The following is a 17,411-nucleotide window of genomic DNA, read 5'->3' as shown; positions in this document are numbered from 1 at the left end:
ACATAAAGCAAGTAAACCCTTCAGAAATTTGCATAGGAGTCAATATCAAGTCCGGTATCTTGAATTCTGAAAACTGACTTTACATTTATCCGTGTTTAATTTTATCATATAAGCATTAGGTCCATCACTCTAGTTACTAACAGCTTTTGAGTCCTGACTACATACCTTAAAATATTATCTATCCTTCACACCCATGAGGGTGGCTACTATCAAAAAAACAGAAAACAGGATCAGATGCCTTCACTGGTGAATGCTATCAAACATTCAAAGAGTATCAATCCTTCTCAAGTTCTTCCCAGAAAGCAAAAGGGAAGGAACTCTTTCCATCTCATTTTATGAGACCAGCATTACACTGATGCCAAAACCGAACAAGGATGCTACAAGAAAAGAAAATTGCAGGCCAGTATCATAGATGAATATAGATGCAAAAAACCCTCAACAAAATATTAGCAAACCAAATTCAACAGTTCATTAAAATGACTATATACCATGATCAAGTGGGATTTATCCCAGGGATGCAGGGATGGTCCAACATCCACAAATCAGTCAATGTGATACACCACATTAACAAAATGAAAGTTAAAAATCAGACGATTATCTCAATAAATGCAGAAAAAGCATTTGGCAAAACTTAACACCATTTATGATCTAAAAAACTCTCAACAAAGTGGGTGTAGATGAAATGTACCACAACATAATACAGCTCACATATGACAAGCCGACAGCTAACGTCATACACAAAGACAAAACGCTAAGAGCTTTTTCTTCAAGGTCAGTGACAAGACAAGGATGCTCACTCTTGCTGCTTTTATTCAACACAGCATTGAAAGTGCGAGCTACAGCAATCAGACAGTTTAAAAAGGCATCCAAATTTGAAAGGAAAAAGTAAAACTGTCAATATTTGTGGATGACAGGACTTTACATACAGAAAATCCTAAAGACTCCACCAAAAAACTGTTAGAATAAATAAATTCAGTAGAGTTGCAGGGCATAAAATCAATACCCAAAGATCCGTTGCATTTTTATACAGTTAACAACAGACTATCAGAAAGACAAAGTAAGAAAAGAATCTCATTTACTTGTTCACAATTTTATCTCCCAGAAACACTAGATGAATAAAGAAAGCTGCACTCATTTGCACTGAGCCACACAGAAATACACAGAACACTTCCACCTCAAATAGCTACCACCTGCCCCCGTTCACCAAATGTGCTATGAGACATACCCATCCACTTCAGATGTTACAACCTTCCATTCATTTTCAAACAACCCCCCCACTTCCACCACTTCATAAGAACCCCCAAGGTGCAAACCTTCTGGCATATACATCCACAAGCAAACTTCAGGTCTTTGTAAAGGTTAACCGACATATTCATCCAGTTACTTATGTATTTCTTAACCACTTTACACGTGTAAAACTGTGCTACCATTTTTATTAGATTCCTGTCTTTTATTTTATATGTCAGAGACAAAGTTTCTGTATTTTGTGTCCCTAACCCTATTTTTCCCAGAAGCCTTATGGTTCGTATTGAACAATACTGCATAGCATACTGACTTTTAAGAACAATCCTGTCACCTTATAGCAGAACTGACTCTAGAGCCCAACAGCTAAAGAGAAACAAGATCAAAGACATACAGACCTGACAGAGTTAAAGAGTTGAAAACACTTAAGACCATGAAACGAATTCCAGGTCTGATGTATATTCTAGGATAAGATTAATTTTTATAAGTTTTATTTCTTGTTGAGGCACTTGATGAAAAATCCAAGGATTCTATTTAATACAAGTCTGGAATCCCCAGGACATGAAAGAAAGCACGCAAAGTTTTAGGTAAATAAAAACCACCTTCATTCTCCATTGCTACAGCAACTGGGAGCCTAGCACTCCGCTTTATGTAACTTTAGTAAAATACTAACAGAAAACTTACAGTGCCATGTGGGAGTAGTCAAATTCAGAGGAATCCTTAAAAACAAAACAAAACAAACTCTTATAGGACATTCTCTTGCAGAACTCAAAATGGTTGTGTCATCGAGACCTCTCCAGAGAAACCTCATCTCAGAAATACCACATATAATGTACTATAAATGGAAAAAAAATTATTTTTTCCATGAGAAGGAAAGCTTGCTGAAAATGACTCTAGTGCTAACTTTGAGACAAGGTAAGTTCAACAAGATAGAGTTCAGAATGATAAGGTTAACAAGTAAGAGAACATGAGGCAAGCTCAGCTTTGTTCTCATGTCACCAAAGAAACAGAAGACTTTCTTCTTGAAACACAAGTGACCTTTACAAGTATCAAGCATTTTTCTTCTCAGTCGCCCTCCTTCTGACCATGGCCACTATCGTGAACCACATCATTCAGGCTGGAGTTGACGGTGAAATAAGCAAGGAAACGCTCGCCCAGCCCAGCAATCATCTACGTGGCCAGCTGCTGTGATAACCACATTCTGTTCCTGGGATAACTTTCTAATTTACCAACTTGGTTGCTTTTCCACTCCTAGTACCAATTTTTACCTGCAGGCTGTTTGAAGAATGATTTCAATTAAAACGACCTTATCTTTAGACCAACTTCATGCTTACTACCCAGGAAATCATAAAATGTGGTATGTAAAAATCTCTGGCCACGGGACAAAGACAAAAGAAAAATAAAGTAAGGAATTAGTTTTTGATTATTAAAAAAAAAAAAAGCTGACTACCTCGTTCTCAGATTGGATGGCGATTAAGTCACCCAATTACATTTTAAATCCCTAATAAATAAATGTTATGTGTTCATATGGTAACAAAGAATTCCAGAGAGAATAATGAAATTTTTGAGCTGCTAACTTCTGTAGACTTTCATTTCTGTCCTTTACTATACCGATAATTCCCTAAGAAAAAACTCATTGAAGTCATCTCTTGATTAAAAAGCAATCTGCAAGAGCTTTCATTTAAAAAAACACTGATTAACAAAGGAGCCAAAGGAATTCAATGTAGAAAAGACAGTCTGTTCAACAAGTGGTGCTGGAACAACTGGACATATATGTACAAAAACTAAACCACACACAGGCTTTCAAACTTCCAAAAACTAGCTTCTCCAAATGAATTACAGACCTAAACGTAAAATGCAAGACTATAAAACTCCTAGAATATAACATAGAATAAAACCTACATAGACCTTAGATTTGGTGATGGTTTTTTCAGATACAATATCCAAAGCACCGATTCAGAAAAGGAAAAATTGACAATTTAGCCTTCATTAAAATTTAAATTTCTGCTCAACGAAAGATACTACAAAGAGAATGAGAGGCAAACCACATACACTGGGAGAAAAATCTGCTTGTATTGAGAAGATAAAAAGAATTCTTAAAACTCAACAATAAGAAAACAAAATGGGCAGGAGGGGGAATTGGAGGAAGGTGGTCAAAAGGTACAAACTTCCAGTTATAAGATAAACAAGGGCTAGGGACGTAACGTACAAAATGATGGCCTCAGCTAATAACAATGCTGTATGACACATAGGGAAGTCAGGGCAGTAAAGTCCTAGAGTTCTCATTACCAGGAGAGAAAACCCTTTAAAATCTGATTTTACACAAGATATCAATAGGTACAAAGAACATTCAAAACCAAGTGTTAAAAGGTACAGGGTTTCTCTAGGGGATGCTGAAAATATTCTAAATTAGACAGTGGTGCTGACTTCACATTCTTTGAACATAACTGAAAACTACTGATGGGTATTAAATGATGAGTTTTAAGGCATATAAATTATTTCTCAATACGGCTGCTATAAGAATAATTCACAAATGCCTCCCACATTTATGCACAAATTATTAGTGCAAAGACAAGGATATCAATGACCACATATCAGATATGCAATATCACTGTTTCTTATGTTAAGATAGACATAAAAACTCATACAATTCCTGTTGGTCTTAAATATGCACGGAGACGCACACAGAATGATCTGTAAAAAAAGATAATTGACTTCACATATTTTGCTTTAATTTTTCCCATCATGTAGCCATACGTGACTTGTGTAACGAAAAAAGAGTTTCAAGGGCATAATAACTTGGTTAGCACGTGCATCTCCCTTTATTTACACTTCCCCCAGCTTGAAATACTTGCCCAACCTATAGAAGCACTGTTAAGAGTTCTAATAACCAAAAAGACTTTCACTAAGTGTGCTTTCTGTGCTCCCCGATCGAATCATTTGGAGAACATGGAAATAATGAAAGACACAAATACTGGACTCCTCACCAGATATTAAGATTTACCTTTTCTTCCAGGCACTTTTTGTATCTTTCTAGATAAACCCAGCACCTAATACATCATCTGGGACAGAGTAAGCATTCAGGATGCAGCTGCTGAATGAACAAATAGCCAGTGTGGTCATTCTCATGGGGGACACTGACCCTGAACACACACCCTGCCCATCCTCCATCCCCAGAGAAGGCTAAACTTGTTCCAGCGCCCACCCTTCCCTAGAAAGTCTACCCCAGCTCCAGGTTGTTTCTGACCGGAGAAGAGCAATCCCATTCTTTTTGCCAGTTCAGGAATGAATATGTGACACCTAAGGGGAGATGTACTACAGGAAGGCGGTTCTTGAAAAGGTGTCCTTTCTCCTTACGGACACTATCTCGTTTGAAACATGCCAGGTGCCTGCCACCAGCTCGAGGATTAAGCCCCTACCAAGGTCAGCAAAGCCAAGTGGTAGAAAGAGCTTCGGTGACATCCGTAAGCTAATTAACCAACCATCCCTAAAGCCTATTAGATCACTAAAATTCCTCTTACTTAATGTAACGTCCTCCTCATTTAAACGAGTAGAAGTTGCTGCTGTTTGCAGCCAAATGCATCTATTTTATAAAAATCCGACGGTGCTGTAAGTTGTGATCAAAATCACGATGATGGAAGTACTCCAACAATACAAATACCGTATTTTTGTTCCTCTTTTCAACCAAACTACTCAGCCTGGATTCCCAACATTCTTCTAATCATACCTCAGGTTTGGCTGAATGGCCAGAAGTTGGCTGCCATACTCAGATAGGAGCCACCCTGTGACAAGCAGACAATCGACAACCACAAAACAAATGCAGAACTTCCAGAAGACATAGAACATTGAATCGCCCTGCTTATCCTAAACTAGAGGGCCAGCGTCAGGAGGAATGCACTACGACATTTATTTTAGGTGGTATTTTTCCACTAATGTTTACACTAAGTGGTTGCATTTGGAACCTAAAACAAAACGTTATCATCTGCAAAAGAAAAACATTTGGTGGCAAGACTTCTTTGTTCCAAACACCTAAGAGGACATCCATAAACAATAAAGAAAAATAAAAGATTTTAAACAATTGGAAACATTTTTTTTCCAAAAACTAAAACACATTGGAAACCTGGTGCTAAATCAAGTTCCCAAACAGCAGAACAGCTGTAATCACAGAGCAACTGCAGAGAAAGAGAAAAACATCTAAACAAAATGTCCAGTTTAATATCCTACCAATCAGCTTCTTTAAAACCCCTATTTCACTGAGATCACCATCCTCATGACAAAAGAAAAGGAAAATGTCTGCAAAGTAGGCAAACCCAATGCAGTAAAATACCAACGGACTCAATAAGTTGTTTCTTGTTTTTTAACCTGTAACTGTGTATTTTCTAAGAATGCTAGTGGTAAAAATAACTTACACACTCATACAATATGTTTACTGAACATGAATGATATATTAAATGTTGACTACAAAATGAATCAAACTTTTATCCAATTATATTTCTGTTCTAGATACTGTGCTAAGCCCTGAGGAGCAAAGGTTAATAAGACAATGCCCTGTCTTCAAAAGTTCACAATGGAGACCACCCACCCTCCCAGCCCTTCACTCTCACCCTCCAAGTCCAACCTCAGAAATGCCATCCTGTCTCAGAAATCTCACCACTTTTCCCCCATACGGCACAGGCCAAACACTTAAAAGTCATTCTGGATTGTTTTCTACACACAATCCCTCAGTAAGCCCTACACGTGTTAGTTACTCCAACCTCCAATAACACACAACCAGAAGCCAACCGCTTCCCACCAACTCCACTGCTGAGGCCCACGTCCAAGCCACCATCCAATCACTCCTCCACCACAGCACAGACTCCTGCCTGGCGCGCCTGCTCCCTCAAGCCTGTTCTCCGCACAGCAGACACGGCGCTCTTCTCAAGGCACGAAGAGAAGCCCATCATTCTCCAGAGGAAATCCCTTCCACGTCTTCCTCCCGGTGCTGTCATAAACCTTGTGACCTGACCTCTGACCACCCCGGCCCATCATCCTACACGTAGACACTCTCAGTGAGGAACTCTTCTTCCCTCTTCCCATGTTTCCTCATTTTTCTCCTCCATGAGAGAGATAAATTATAAATACACTCTGGCTTTCCCTCCTTCATGGTTCCTTCTCCTCGGCTGATTGTTAAGACCCTGGCAGTCACTCCTCTTCACGCCCAGCTCCCTGCTATGCCCTAAGCAGACCTACCATCAGACCCAGGTGTGCTGTCCGGACAGGCTGCAGACCTGCCTCCCCTGCTCTCCGGGATCCTCCTTTCCGATTACACTGCAAACTGAGTCAGGCCACAATTCTCCATGTAGTTGATGGACAAACATATTCAGAATCTACCTTGCAGACCCAACTCTTGCCTGCAAAGACAAAGATTTAAGAAGCAGAGTATCAAGTGCCCACTTTGTATACTTCTGGTACAACAGGCAAGATTCCAGAAGGAGAGTATGAAGTCCCCATGCTGACCTTGGGTGTCAGTCACATTCTCCAATCTGGCTTGTCTAGAGCCATGAACTTGGAGTTTTTATATAATACATATAATACATACCTCGTTAATGAGGTAGATATTTTAATCTTCACCTGGCTCCTGTCTGGTCTTCCTTGGCTAGAACCAAGGAGAGAGGGGTTATTAATTAGTACACATTGCCAGTGTGTAAGTGAAGTGGAGACTGCAGGCTGGGAAGGAAGTTTCCAGAAATAATCCATATATATTTGGATTGTTTTTAAACTCAGATACAAAAGGGGCCCCAGCTCACCTGGTATGTACATTTATACTGAAATAATAATTTACTCTAACTGCGGGAGAGCAACGACTCCTACCAAAACACCTGCAAATACTGTAATCGTGTATTTTCGGTAGCTACGTCTTTGAAAACATGTTATTTACCCAGAGGTACAAAATCTTTTCTGCTGACAAAAATAAATAAAACCCTGATAGTCTGACATTCTACATTTTGTAATATGCAGCTATCTAGTAAATTGTAACGACTAACTGCCCTGGCGATTCCACTAGCCTCAGATGTAAAAAATACAGTTTTCCTCATCAATCTTCAAGGGAACAGATTTAGAAAAATAAACAAAGGTAAAACTTGTTAAATATTAAATCAGTCTCACACAGGTAAAGCAGACTGCTCTCATCACACTCTGTGTACCCCACAGTATGTTACCTCTGGAACCCTTACAAGACCAGAGCTCCTTAAGGCTCCTTAAGGCTCCTTAAGGGTAAGAGCATGGCCTTTTTTAAAAAGCAAAGTTTAGACCCCATTTTGTTTCTTTTTCCCTAATGCTTTTGTACTGAGAGAGATACCCTTCTACTAACTTATAGGTGATATAATAGCAAGAAATCAATTTGTACCTAAGTAAAAGAAATCTGATATTTTTTCCTATAAAAACACCAGCCAAAATTGGGGTATTTCACTTGAATCTCCAGTTGTTATCTGGTTCTTTGGGATTCTGCATGTGAGTTCATAACCAGCTAACAGCAAGAACTGTCCACAGAGGACCACCAGTATCACTGAACTGTGGCATGATATTCTGGTTCAGTATACATCAGATCACACCCCTGAACACCCATCTGCATCAGCTGAACTGTTCAAAGACTAAGAAGCAGACATGAATTCAGCATGAGTGGGAGAGAAAGAAAAAGGAAGGGGCTGAAACCTTTATGATCTCAGAATAAATGCAAAGTTCAGGAATAAATGACTCTACTGGAAATATTAGTACAATGCAGCAGGCAATCCAAGAGGACGCCTTGGGAAAAGGGAAGACGCATAGCCAACAAAGCAGAGCTGTTCGCAGGATTCCAGAAGACACTGGATTCATCGAGAGCCACTTTGGAATGCCTGAATAACAGGCTGAGCAAGTGGCAATAAAATCTCTGTTGCATTCTATAGGTACAAAACTTAACAGTATGTGCTAGAGTAAGAGCCAGTGCCTGGAGAGGAGGCATTTGAACTGTGGTTTGAAATACCAAAGAAAATATTATAGGAAGAGAAGGTCTTGGGGACTTAAAAACAAAAATTATTTGAGAGTTTTAGCAACAGTACATGAATGGATTTTGGTCTTAGAGCAAGTCTGAGCTGGTAGAGCATGGAAAGAAACATATCTCAGTCTCCAAATCACCTGGGAAAAAGTAGGCAAAAAGACTTCTGATTAAGGGAGGAACAGAATACAATACAAACAACTGGGCACATGCCATCAAATTATCAACGGGAAGCATTTACAGTCGAGCACTGGTTTCCAACCTCACGCTCTGTAATTGGCCCGAGGCCTGAGAAATCCAGAATTCTTCTGCTAATGCACTTAACTTTAAAAGAAAATCAAAAATCTGATGTTATCAAGAAGCCTTAAGGACAGATAAGATGAGTCTTTTCAGATTCCAATCTCAATCCTGGTGGCCAACACAGAAAGAGGCCGAGGTGCTGGTCAGTGCCCAGAACCAGAGGGCATCGTAAGTACCAAGCTGCGCCTCTGGGGGGAGAGGAAGGTGGCAGCAGACGATGTCAGTGCTTCCCGCCAAACCCCTCAGATGCCTTTATGCCCTGTCCCAAACTAACAGGGACGTACGCACACCAGCGGGCTCCATCCTAACTGGTACCTCCCAGTTGTCTGGTGTGAACGGGCTTCTTAGGGGCTCTTGGCCCTGTCCATCAGAACTGCAGGCACCACAAGCCAAGTGCAAATACAAACTGAGAAAGAGCTGTGCCACGTGCTCTTTCACATGGCACCCTTTTCCCGAGACTACCACAGGACCTGGGTTGTGTTCCATAACCACACATAGGTAACCACTGGCTGGAGGACAAGCGCTACCCATTTGAGAGCTGCCAATGGCTGGCTCTGGAGCTGTGGGGCATATTAGAAAGGACTTAAATAACCAGTCCTCATTTCCCCACCAGAGGAGGGAAGGCTCATTACCTCCCTCTGAGAGGGCTCGAAGGGCCCCAGAGCGGAGGCCTATGGTAGGACCAGTCACTCTCCTTTCTTTGTGCTCCTTCTGTATCCTGGCACCTCCAAGGCTAAAGTAATAAAAATGGACTTCAATAATGTAGCTCAAGGCTGGGAAGCAGCTCTCTCATCATAAGGAAGAAGACTGAAGGTGGCAGGCAGTAAACCTTTGCAGTTCAAAAAATGTTGATCGCTTTTCAAATGCTGCCCCGGCAAGCCATCCACCACTGAGGGAGCCTCTCCTCTGCCGTGCTGAGCAGCACAACTGGACAGAGCAGAGAATGACGGACCATCCACCCTGAAGGGCCAGACTCAGAGATGGAAAAACGACAGAGTAGGGGGAAAGGTGCGTGAACTAACGGGTTACAGGAATCTTAGGTGAAAAGAGCAGGCTTGAAGGGGACAGACAGGGAGAGTCTGCATCAATATCCTTTGAATTGTGTCAAAAGTACAAATACTGCTTATTCAAAACACAAGCATAAAATAAGGAGTAAGATAAAATAAGAACGTCCATCGTCATGTGACTGTAACAGTACCCGAACACAGAATGCATAGAATCAATAGCTCTTTGGGTGGCAAAGCGAGAGGACTGAGAATGCTAATGTGCAACAATAATACTGTAAGCACATCAAGGAACCATGAGAATACATAGTGCAAAACGAGATGATCTGCTGCAGCTCTGTCAGCCTCCTTAAGTTTCCTAGATGCAAGTCTTTTTTTCAAAATAAAAATTATAATCATCATCTGCTCAGCAATGCATCATAACCAGCTGGGCAAGACAGTAATCTGACCACTAAAATTTTCAGAGAGAACATAGCAAATATCAAAAGTCATTAACAACCACCTAGATAATTGCTGTTTTTATCATTTATGACTTATTTAGGTTATCTTTTTTTGTCACATAAATGTTTCATTTTTGAAAACCTTCACAGTAAAAAAAAAATTAACTGCTGAGAAAATTAAGACCTTACAGAAAAATAGTGAAAGCCATTAAAAATACTTTTAGGTTTATAAAAGTAAACAATTCAAACAGCATGTTAAATTAAGGCAAATCAATGACATTTTCTACTTAAATCATAATGAAGACTATATTATGAATTTCTATTTCCCATCACCTGTACTGCAGAAATCTTTTAAGAATCTCTTCTTAAGCAACCCCACTCCCACATCCAGCAGTTTCAGCAATACGACGATGCTCAAATATGTATCTCGCTTGCAGAGAATACATTAAGGTGCGTTTTAAGTGTCAATTTGGCCAGATGGTAGGCCAGTTATTTAATCAAATGCTGACCTAGGTTTTGCTGTGAAGGTGTTTTGTAGATGTGGCTAACATCTACCATCAATTGACTTTAAATAAAGGAGATTACTGCCAATCCTGTGTGTGGCTCTCATCCAATCAGAGGCCTTAACTGCAAAAACTGAGGTTTGCCAGAGGAGCTCTGCCTCAGGACTAAAACATTTATTCCTGAGTTTCCAGCCTACAGATTCCCACCCACCACCCGCACAGTCATGAGAGCCAATGCCTCGAAACACATATATACACACACACATATATATCATCCATTGGTTGTGTTTCTCTGGAGACCCTAACTGAAAAGTACATATTCAGAGAAACATTTTATGTGTCATTCTCTGTTCCAGTATTTTATCCCTTTCTGATTTTACAATCCTACTTCTCTCAGCCCCACCTACACATATCTCACTCCCACCCTCCTCATAAACCACCAAATAAAATCCTTGGGGCCAAGTTTTCTTTTGCAAGTTTCTGTTTCAACAGTATCTGTATCTCTGCTTTTCCATCTCTCAGGCCCTTTCTTCTTTTAAAGGTTAGAAAAGAAGAGTAATGAAAATGGTTGGCATAAACTAGGATGAAAATTCTCATGATCTACAGATGCACATTTGCATATACAAATTCCTGCATTAGAGAGATTTTTAGATTACAAAAGACTACCTATGGTGTCACAGCTCTTTAAATGTATTTTTTTAAAGGTAAAGTACATTTTAAGCTGGGATTTTCATTCCAACACAGAGCTCTATGCAATTAGAACTACAACTGGGAAATAAAAGTTAAAGGAAAAGTGGAATTTCATTTACAGAAATCAAATTCTAAATCCATAAAGAGAATATGCTTATTTTGAAATCCAAACATCCATATGCATGAAAAACTTCTTTTCAGTGATGAACTATATAAACTGCAGGGTTTTAAAAGAATTGTCTAGTAAGGTATTTCAATAGCATTTTTTTAAATGCTAAACTTTCAAGGTACTCAGATTCCTTAAAATCAGAACATTTCAATGCCTAGTCAACTGGAATCAATATCTATTAACTTAGCCTTATAAATGCAATTAAACATATTTTAAGTATTTAAAACAACAGTCACATCCTCACCTCCCACATCAACCTGTAATCCATATTTTCATCCAAGTCTTCAGGCATTTTCTTCTCTCCAGCAAATGGTCCAAACTTTTCACCCTGGGTAGTGACGATTACATTGAAAAAGGATTAGTACAATAATCAAGTTACTAAAATAAACTATTATTACTCCCTGGAAAAATTTTTTTCTTCAAATCTTCATGCCCAATGATTGAGATACATTTAAAACATTAACTAATTTACCCAACACGAAGTATTTACATATATAAAATCCAACTTAATCAACTTTCAGTTGAACAGCCTGAATCCCCAACACAGGAGCCAACATAAAAGGGTTAAACTGCTCAACATTAAAATTCTGACAAGGTTCTGAACATCATGTGTTTCAAACCTCTGCAGCCCCTGGCACATGGTCTTAAAATGATAAGCACTGAGTCCTGCCTGACTTGAGAGACAAGCCCACCAGGCAGAAAATCACCTGGTTTCCATAAAAATCATAAATTCATCCCAATTATGAACAAGAAAGAAGTAGGTCTGCCATTCTCAGAGGAAGACTGTTCATAAATAAAGTTTAAATTCTCCTGCCAGTTTTTCAAACAACCAAGGGGGCACACGACAAATCAAGGTTTCTCAAAGTGCATGCTTGGAATCACCAGCGTGAGATGCACCAGCGGCACTTGTTTCAAATTCGGAGTCCTGTGCTTATTAAAATCAGACTCTCTGGGATTGGGATGTGGGGAGCTGCATTTGGACAAGTTCCCAGGAGAGAGCCGCTGGTGCACACCAGGAGCGGCTGGCCCGTGCAGGGAGGGACCTATGGGTAAGCAACACTATTTCCTCAACTAAGGCAACCAAAGCAGACACTGGAGAGGCAGAGGGCATGGGGCCAGGCTTGTGCAGCCAGACATTCTGTAGAAATGTGTGCAGAGAGGAGACAGGGTCGCTCATGCCTTTGAGAGCCTCCTCCAAACCTGCCTGTGACCATTCCACAGTAGAGCCCTTCCCTTCACAAGGAGGTGGAGGGAAAAAACCCAACAAAATATCCAGGGGAACTTCTGACGAACATTATTCGGGGGGAAAACAACCACCAAAACAATGTTTCAAGGAATATAAATTCCTTAATGAACAACAGAAAGCCCAACTCCTGGCAACAGTCAAATGTTAAAGCTTAAAGACACTACAACTAGTTAATGCAACCTCCCATTGTACAGACAAAGAAAAGAAGTTCTGAGAGTCACAAATAATGGCAGAGCCAAGAAGATCTGTTCTTTACTGTTACCTGGGGGACAGTAAACAGCTACAGAGATCCCTGAAATCAAGACTATAATCCTAAATCACTTAAGCACCAGTACACCAAAGAAACAGGGAGACTGCTGTTTATAACATGGAGTTACTGATACTGATAATATTTATCGAGCACATTTCAGACAGGCTGGGCACCATTCTGCTTCTCGGTCCTTCCATGCTGAGAATGGCACACAGCATCCCCTCTCCGGCAGGCACAACAGCCCCACAGATGATTATCTTTAAAAGGTCATCACTTCTTCCTTCAACATGGAACCTCACTGGTATTAATGTCACTTAAGAAAAGCTGTATAAGAAACGAAAGAAGAGGGGAGGGAAATTAACAGGGACTCAATTACTATGTGCCACACACCAAATAATCCTATGTGGGAATCCCCCATTTAACAGTAAATAAACTGAGACTCAGGAGTTGAAACAACTTGCTTGATGATGGTCTATCACCCAGCAAAGATCAGAGAAAGGGCTGGAAACCAGTGGCTTATTGTGAGTAGACAGCTCAGGCCGTGTCCACTTAACCACGTCACCACTCAGAACCCTGACAAGTAACAGAACGACCTGGTGCCCAGGAGGCTGGGGCCTCTCTGCCAACTTCCCACTGACCACGTTTAGCAATTACTCAGGCCGTGCCGTGCCCACAATGCACTGACTGCTGAAATGAAGGAAGAAATTGACTGATGCTAAAGACAATCCAGAAGAAGGCCAAAAAATAAAGCATGTTTTGGTAATGAATTTGAGGATTTGGCATTAAGGCATATATAGTTCAATTTTTCACTCCACTTTGTCATGAATTTAGCCTTTGTCAACTAATGCAGAAGGTAATCATCTCAGTACCCACAACCCACTGCAACTGATCTACCCAAGCCAGTCAGTCCTTCTCTGCAGTATGCATTTGGAAGAAACAGAAAATTGAATCGATCAATTCAGCAGTGTTCAAAGGACTGAAAAGGAAGGAATGGAAACCCCAAAAAATGCACTGGGATCAGGGGGAAAAAAGCCTCGTTGGATGCAGGCCTAGTAAGATTATTAAAGGATATACAGCTTTGAAAATTCAAAATAAGAATCAGAACTGAGACCTTAAAGCCCTGCTATTAATAGAAAGCAATCACTCTATCATAAACGCAAACTACCAAACTGTAATAAATACGGCTTTTGATTTTTGTCCTCAGCCCATGGTAAGAAGTATGTATTGCATCGCAGCCTAGCATATTCACATAGATACAGTTGACCCTTAAACAACACGCGTTTGAACTATGTGGGTCCACTTTTATGCAGATATTTTAACTACATCACCCTGGTGGGTTGACTGCAGGGATGTGGAAGAATTGCAGATACTGAGAACCAACTATAAATTATGCATGGATTAACCCCCACTATGTTCAAAGGTCAGCTGTACTCAGAAACATACACATATAAAACTAAAATGTAAATTTCTTTAAATTATGCTACCCTTACACTGTACATGTATTCCATATTTTCTACTCTATTTTACTTTACTTTTGAAAAGATACTAGTTTTGACCCAATAAAGTTAATTTCACAACTTACCAATGGGTTACAATTCAGTTTGAAAAACACTGACACTAAAACATAGGAAGAAGGGTCTGGCTGAGTTAGGGGAGGGTATAGCTCAGGGGTAGAGCATATGCTTAGCATGTGCAAGGTCCTGGGTTCAATCCCTAGTGCCTCCACCAAACAGATAAATAAATCTAATTATCTCCTCCCTCCAAAAAATAAAAACAAAGAACACAGAGGAGGTAATTTTATAAGTATATTTAGCCCTCTGCATTTGGTAAAACTGCCTTCCTTGGCAGTACATTGGAAAGTATACTAGTGAGTGTATTAAAATGATGTGATCAAATAAACTTGGGTTTCTGTGGATGCAAGATTATAAAAATATAGTGAACTCTTAATTATCCACACAATTGTGGTAAGAAAAAATGCAGATAATTAAAACAATTTATATGTGGCGTTTGATGAAGATTTTATAACTTACTAGACCCACTTCCACTTGGAAGCCTTCCTCTAAGGACCCCAGCAACTGCCACCTACTTCCTTCTACAACTCTTTATTCATTGTTGTTTCTACTACACAAACAGCACTTTCTTACAATCATAATTTTAATATATCCATTGCTTTATTCACTAACCATTTCTATGGAATGCCTAACCTAAGGAAATCTCTCCGATTTCAGCAGGCTTCAAATCTGCTTGCGTAACACACCTATGAAAGGAAGATTTAGGGCACTCACCCCACATTATGTGTTACTTTTTTCTTTTAGTTGAACCACATGAAACTGCCAATATCTGACCATTTTTGACCTACAAAAACGAAAATTTTTTTCATAAGGATTCATTAAAATATACATATACATGTGCATGAGCATATTAAACACCCGAGGTGAGGTTCATAATTAATGACAGGAAGGAAACCAACATTTCGAACTATCTTCTTGAAAACCCCAAATTTTCCAGCTGACTTCCTGTCATCATTGGTTTTACTTTCTGTGATTTAGCAGCTGGAAAGCTCTCAGGTCTACCATCTTCTTGCTGTTCACGTGTGTCTGCATCATTAATACTACCTTCAATCTGTAACTTCATTGCAAGAAACCTTCCTAGAATTCTTCACTTTAACTACAGAGTCACTACGTCAAACGCTTACAAGGTTAGGGAGGAAAGCAACACAACATCAGACAACAAACACGTCAAGGACACGCTGACAACTCAAATTTGTATGTGAAATCACTACTATTCTATATTGACAACGAATTTCATGTTTTCAAAATTCTGTGCAGATCAAATAAAATGTGACCATAGGACAAATTCAACCTGTAGACCCCAAACTGTCCAAGTCAAACTCAACTCTCAGACTGGCTCAATCCCGAGCCTACCATGGCGCTTCTTCACTGTCCCTGAACAAAGCAGAATTTGGGACCCACTGGACTAGACAATAACTTTTAATAAAAAAATACGACTGCAAACATGTGGGCCATTGTCTCTCATTACGATAAATACTATTAGCAAGAAGTTGAAAGCAAGATTTACTGAAGATGTCTCTCTTAACATAGTGGTAAAAGCACTAGCTGAGGCCTCCAGAGACCTGGATCCGAATCCTTGCTCTGCCACTAAGTATCTGTGACACATTAGGATGTCACCAACTTCAGAGCTTCAGTTCCCTCACCTATAAAACTTAGGGGCCTGGATTAGCTGATTTCTGAGATTCCTTCCAGGTCTCAACTCCTATTAGAAAGAGCTTCCACAGACCAAATTTAGAACAATTTGAGAATCAGAGAAAATAAGAGTGTAATTGATTACGACACTTTAACAAATTCCATAGTGACTGCTGGAGAGAAAAAAAAAAGAATTTTTTAAAAGCCTCATTTGCCATCATTAAAGATTACTAAAATTAATAAAGAGAGAAAACTAAGCATTTTGTCCTACTTTTTCAATAATAACATCAGGTCAGACTAAGCAGACAGCAGCAGATGATTAAGGAAACTCTTCTTTACAGAGGAATGCTAACTTATAAATAAAGGAGGAATAGTCAAGGGAATCATCATTTGGAAATCCCTAATAATATAGCTGATTCAGGCAAGGATCATCAATGGATGATCCTTAAAACCATTAGGCCAAAGGTTGATAGTAAAATAGATACTAGCTCACAGATTACTGGTTAAGCACAAAGTACATTTACAATGGAAGAATTACGTGAACCCAGTGTTGGCATTACTAAGGGGGAAACTAGATATTATATACCCTTTGCTCCAAAGCAGTGTGAAGTTAACCATTCCAGCCCTTCATCCTTCAGCATCCACCAGAGGGATGTGATGGGGGTGTTTGCCAAACTCTCCAGGCACCTCTAGAGGTGAACGGGCAGGTGAACATAGGGAGCCCTCTCCACACTGTCCTGTCTCTCACCCAGCACCTGGGCGGGTCCTGCTACCAAGGAGGAGAGCACACGGATACAACACGTAAGAGAGGGAGGTGGATGCTTCCTAGGTGCCATCCTGCCTCCCGCTGCCAAAACTGCACGATGTTCTCCAATGTACAAAGTATCCTGAGGGTGGGGAGAAGTGTGTACTACACAATGTCGGTGTGTTTTTAAAAAAGTAAAATAATCTATATCTAACTCTCAGGTTAGAAGAAATACAGAAGATAAGAAACACATAAAATGATGTGCCTTGGGAAAACAACCAGATAAATTCAGATTGTGAGATACTCTACAATTAACCTGATGTCTTCAGAAAGTAACTACTATTTAAAAAGAGAGAATGAAGAGAGAGAGATACTGGGAAGAGGAAGACTGTTAGAAGCAATTTAATAGACACAGCCAAGTGTAACAGGTGGTCCTTGAGGATCCTGGTTCAAAAATAAACAGCTATGAAAACATTTTGGAGGCAATTGGAGTAATTTGAACGTGGGCGAGAATTAGAAGATATTAGAAAATCATTTATTTTTGTTGGATGTTAAAATGATAGTATGACTATTTAGGAGAATGTCCTTATGCTGAAATATGGAACAA

General features: G+C 39.8%; 1 protein-coding gene across 5 annotated transcripts in view; it reads right to left on the bottom strand.

The window, feature by feature from the left end:
- PRDM5 (PR/SET domain 5) overlaps positions 1–17,411 on the bottom strand; it is a 158,952-nt gene that overhangs the window by 127,633 nt on the left and 13,908 nt on the right. For all 5 annotated transcript variants that reach the window (XR_012059148.1, XR_012059149.1, XM_072938001.1 and 2 more), the window contains exon 2: positions 11,605–11,688. Coding sequence is in view for 3 of the 5 variants with exons in the window: in XM_072938001.1 (XP_072794102.1) it covers positions 11,605–11,688 (84 nt within the window). In the remaining 2 variants the exon portion in view is untranslated. The remainder of the gene's footprint in view (positions 1–11,604; positions 11,689–17,411) is intronic.

This window comes from Vicugna pacos, chromosome 2 (assembly GCF_048564905.1).
Source record: "Vicugna pacos chromosome 2, VicPac4, whole genome shotgun sequence".
NCBI classification, from domain to species: Eukaryota; Metazoa; Chordata; class Mammalia; order Artiodactyla; family Camelidae; genus Vicugna; species Vicugna pacos.
The sequence above is the reverse complement of the archived record's forward strand: the minus strand, read 5'-3'. Positions and strand labels throughout refer to the sequence as shown.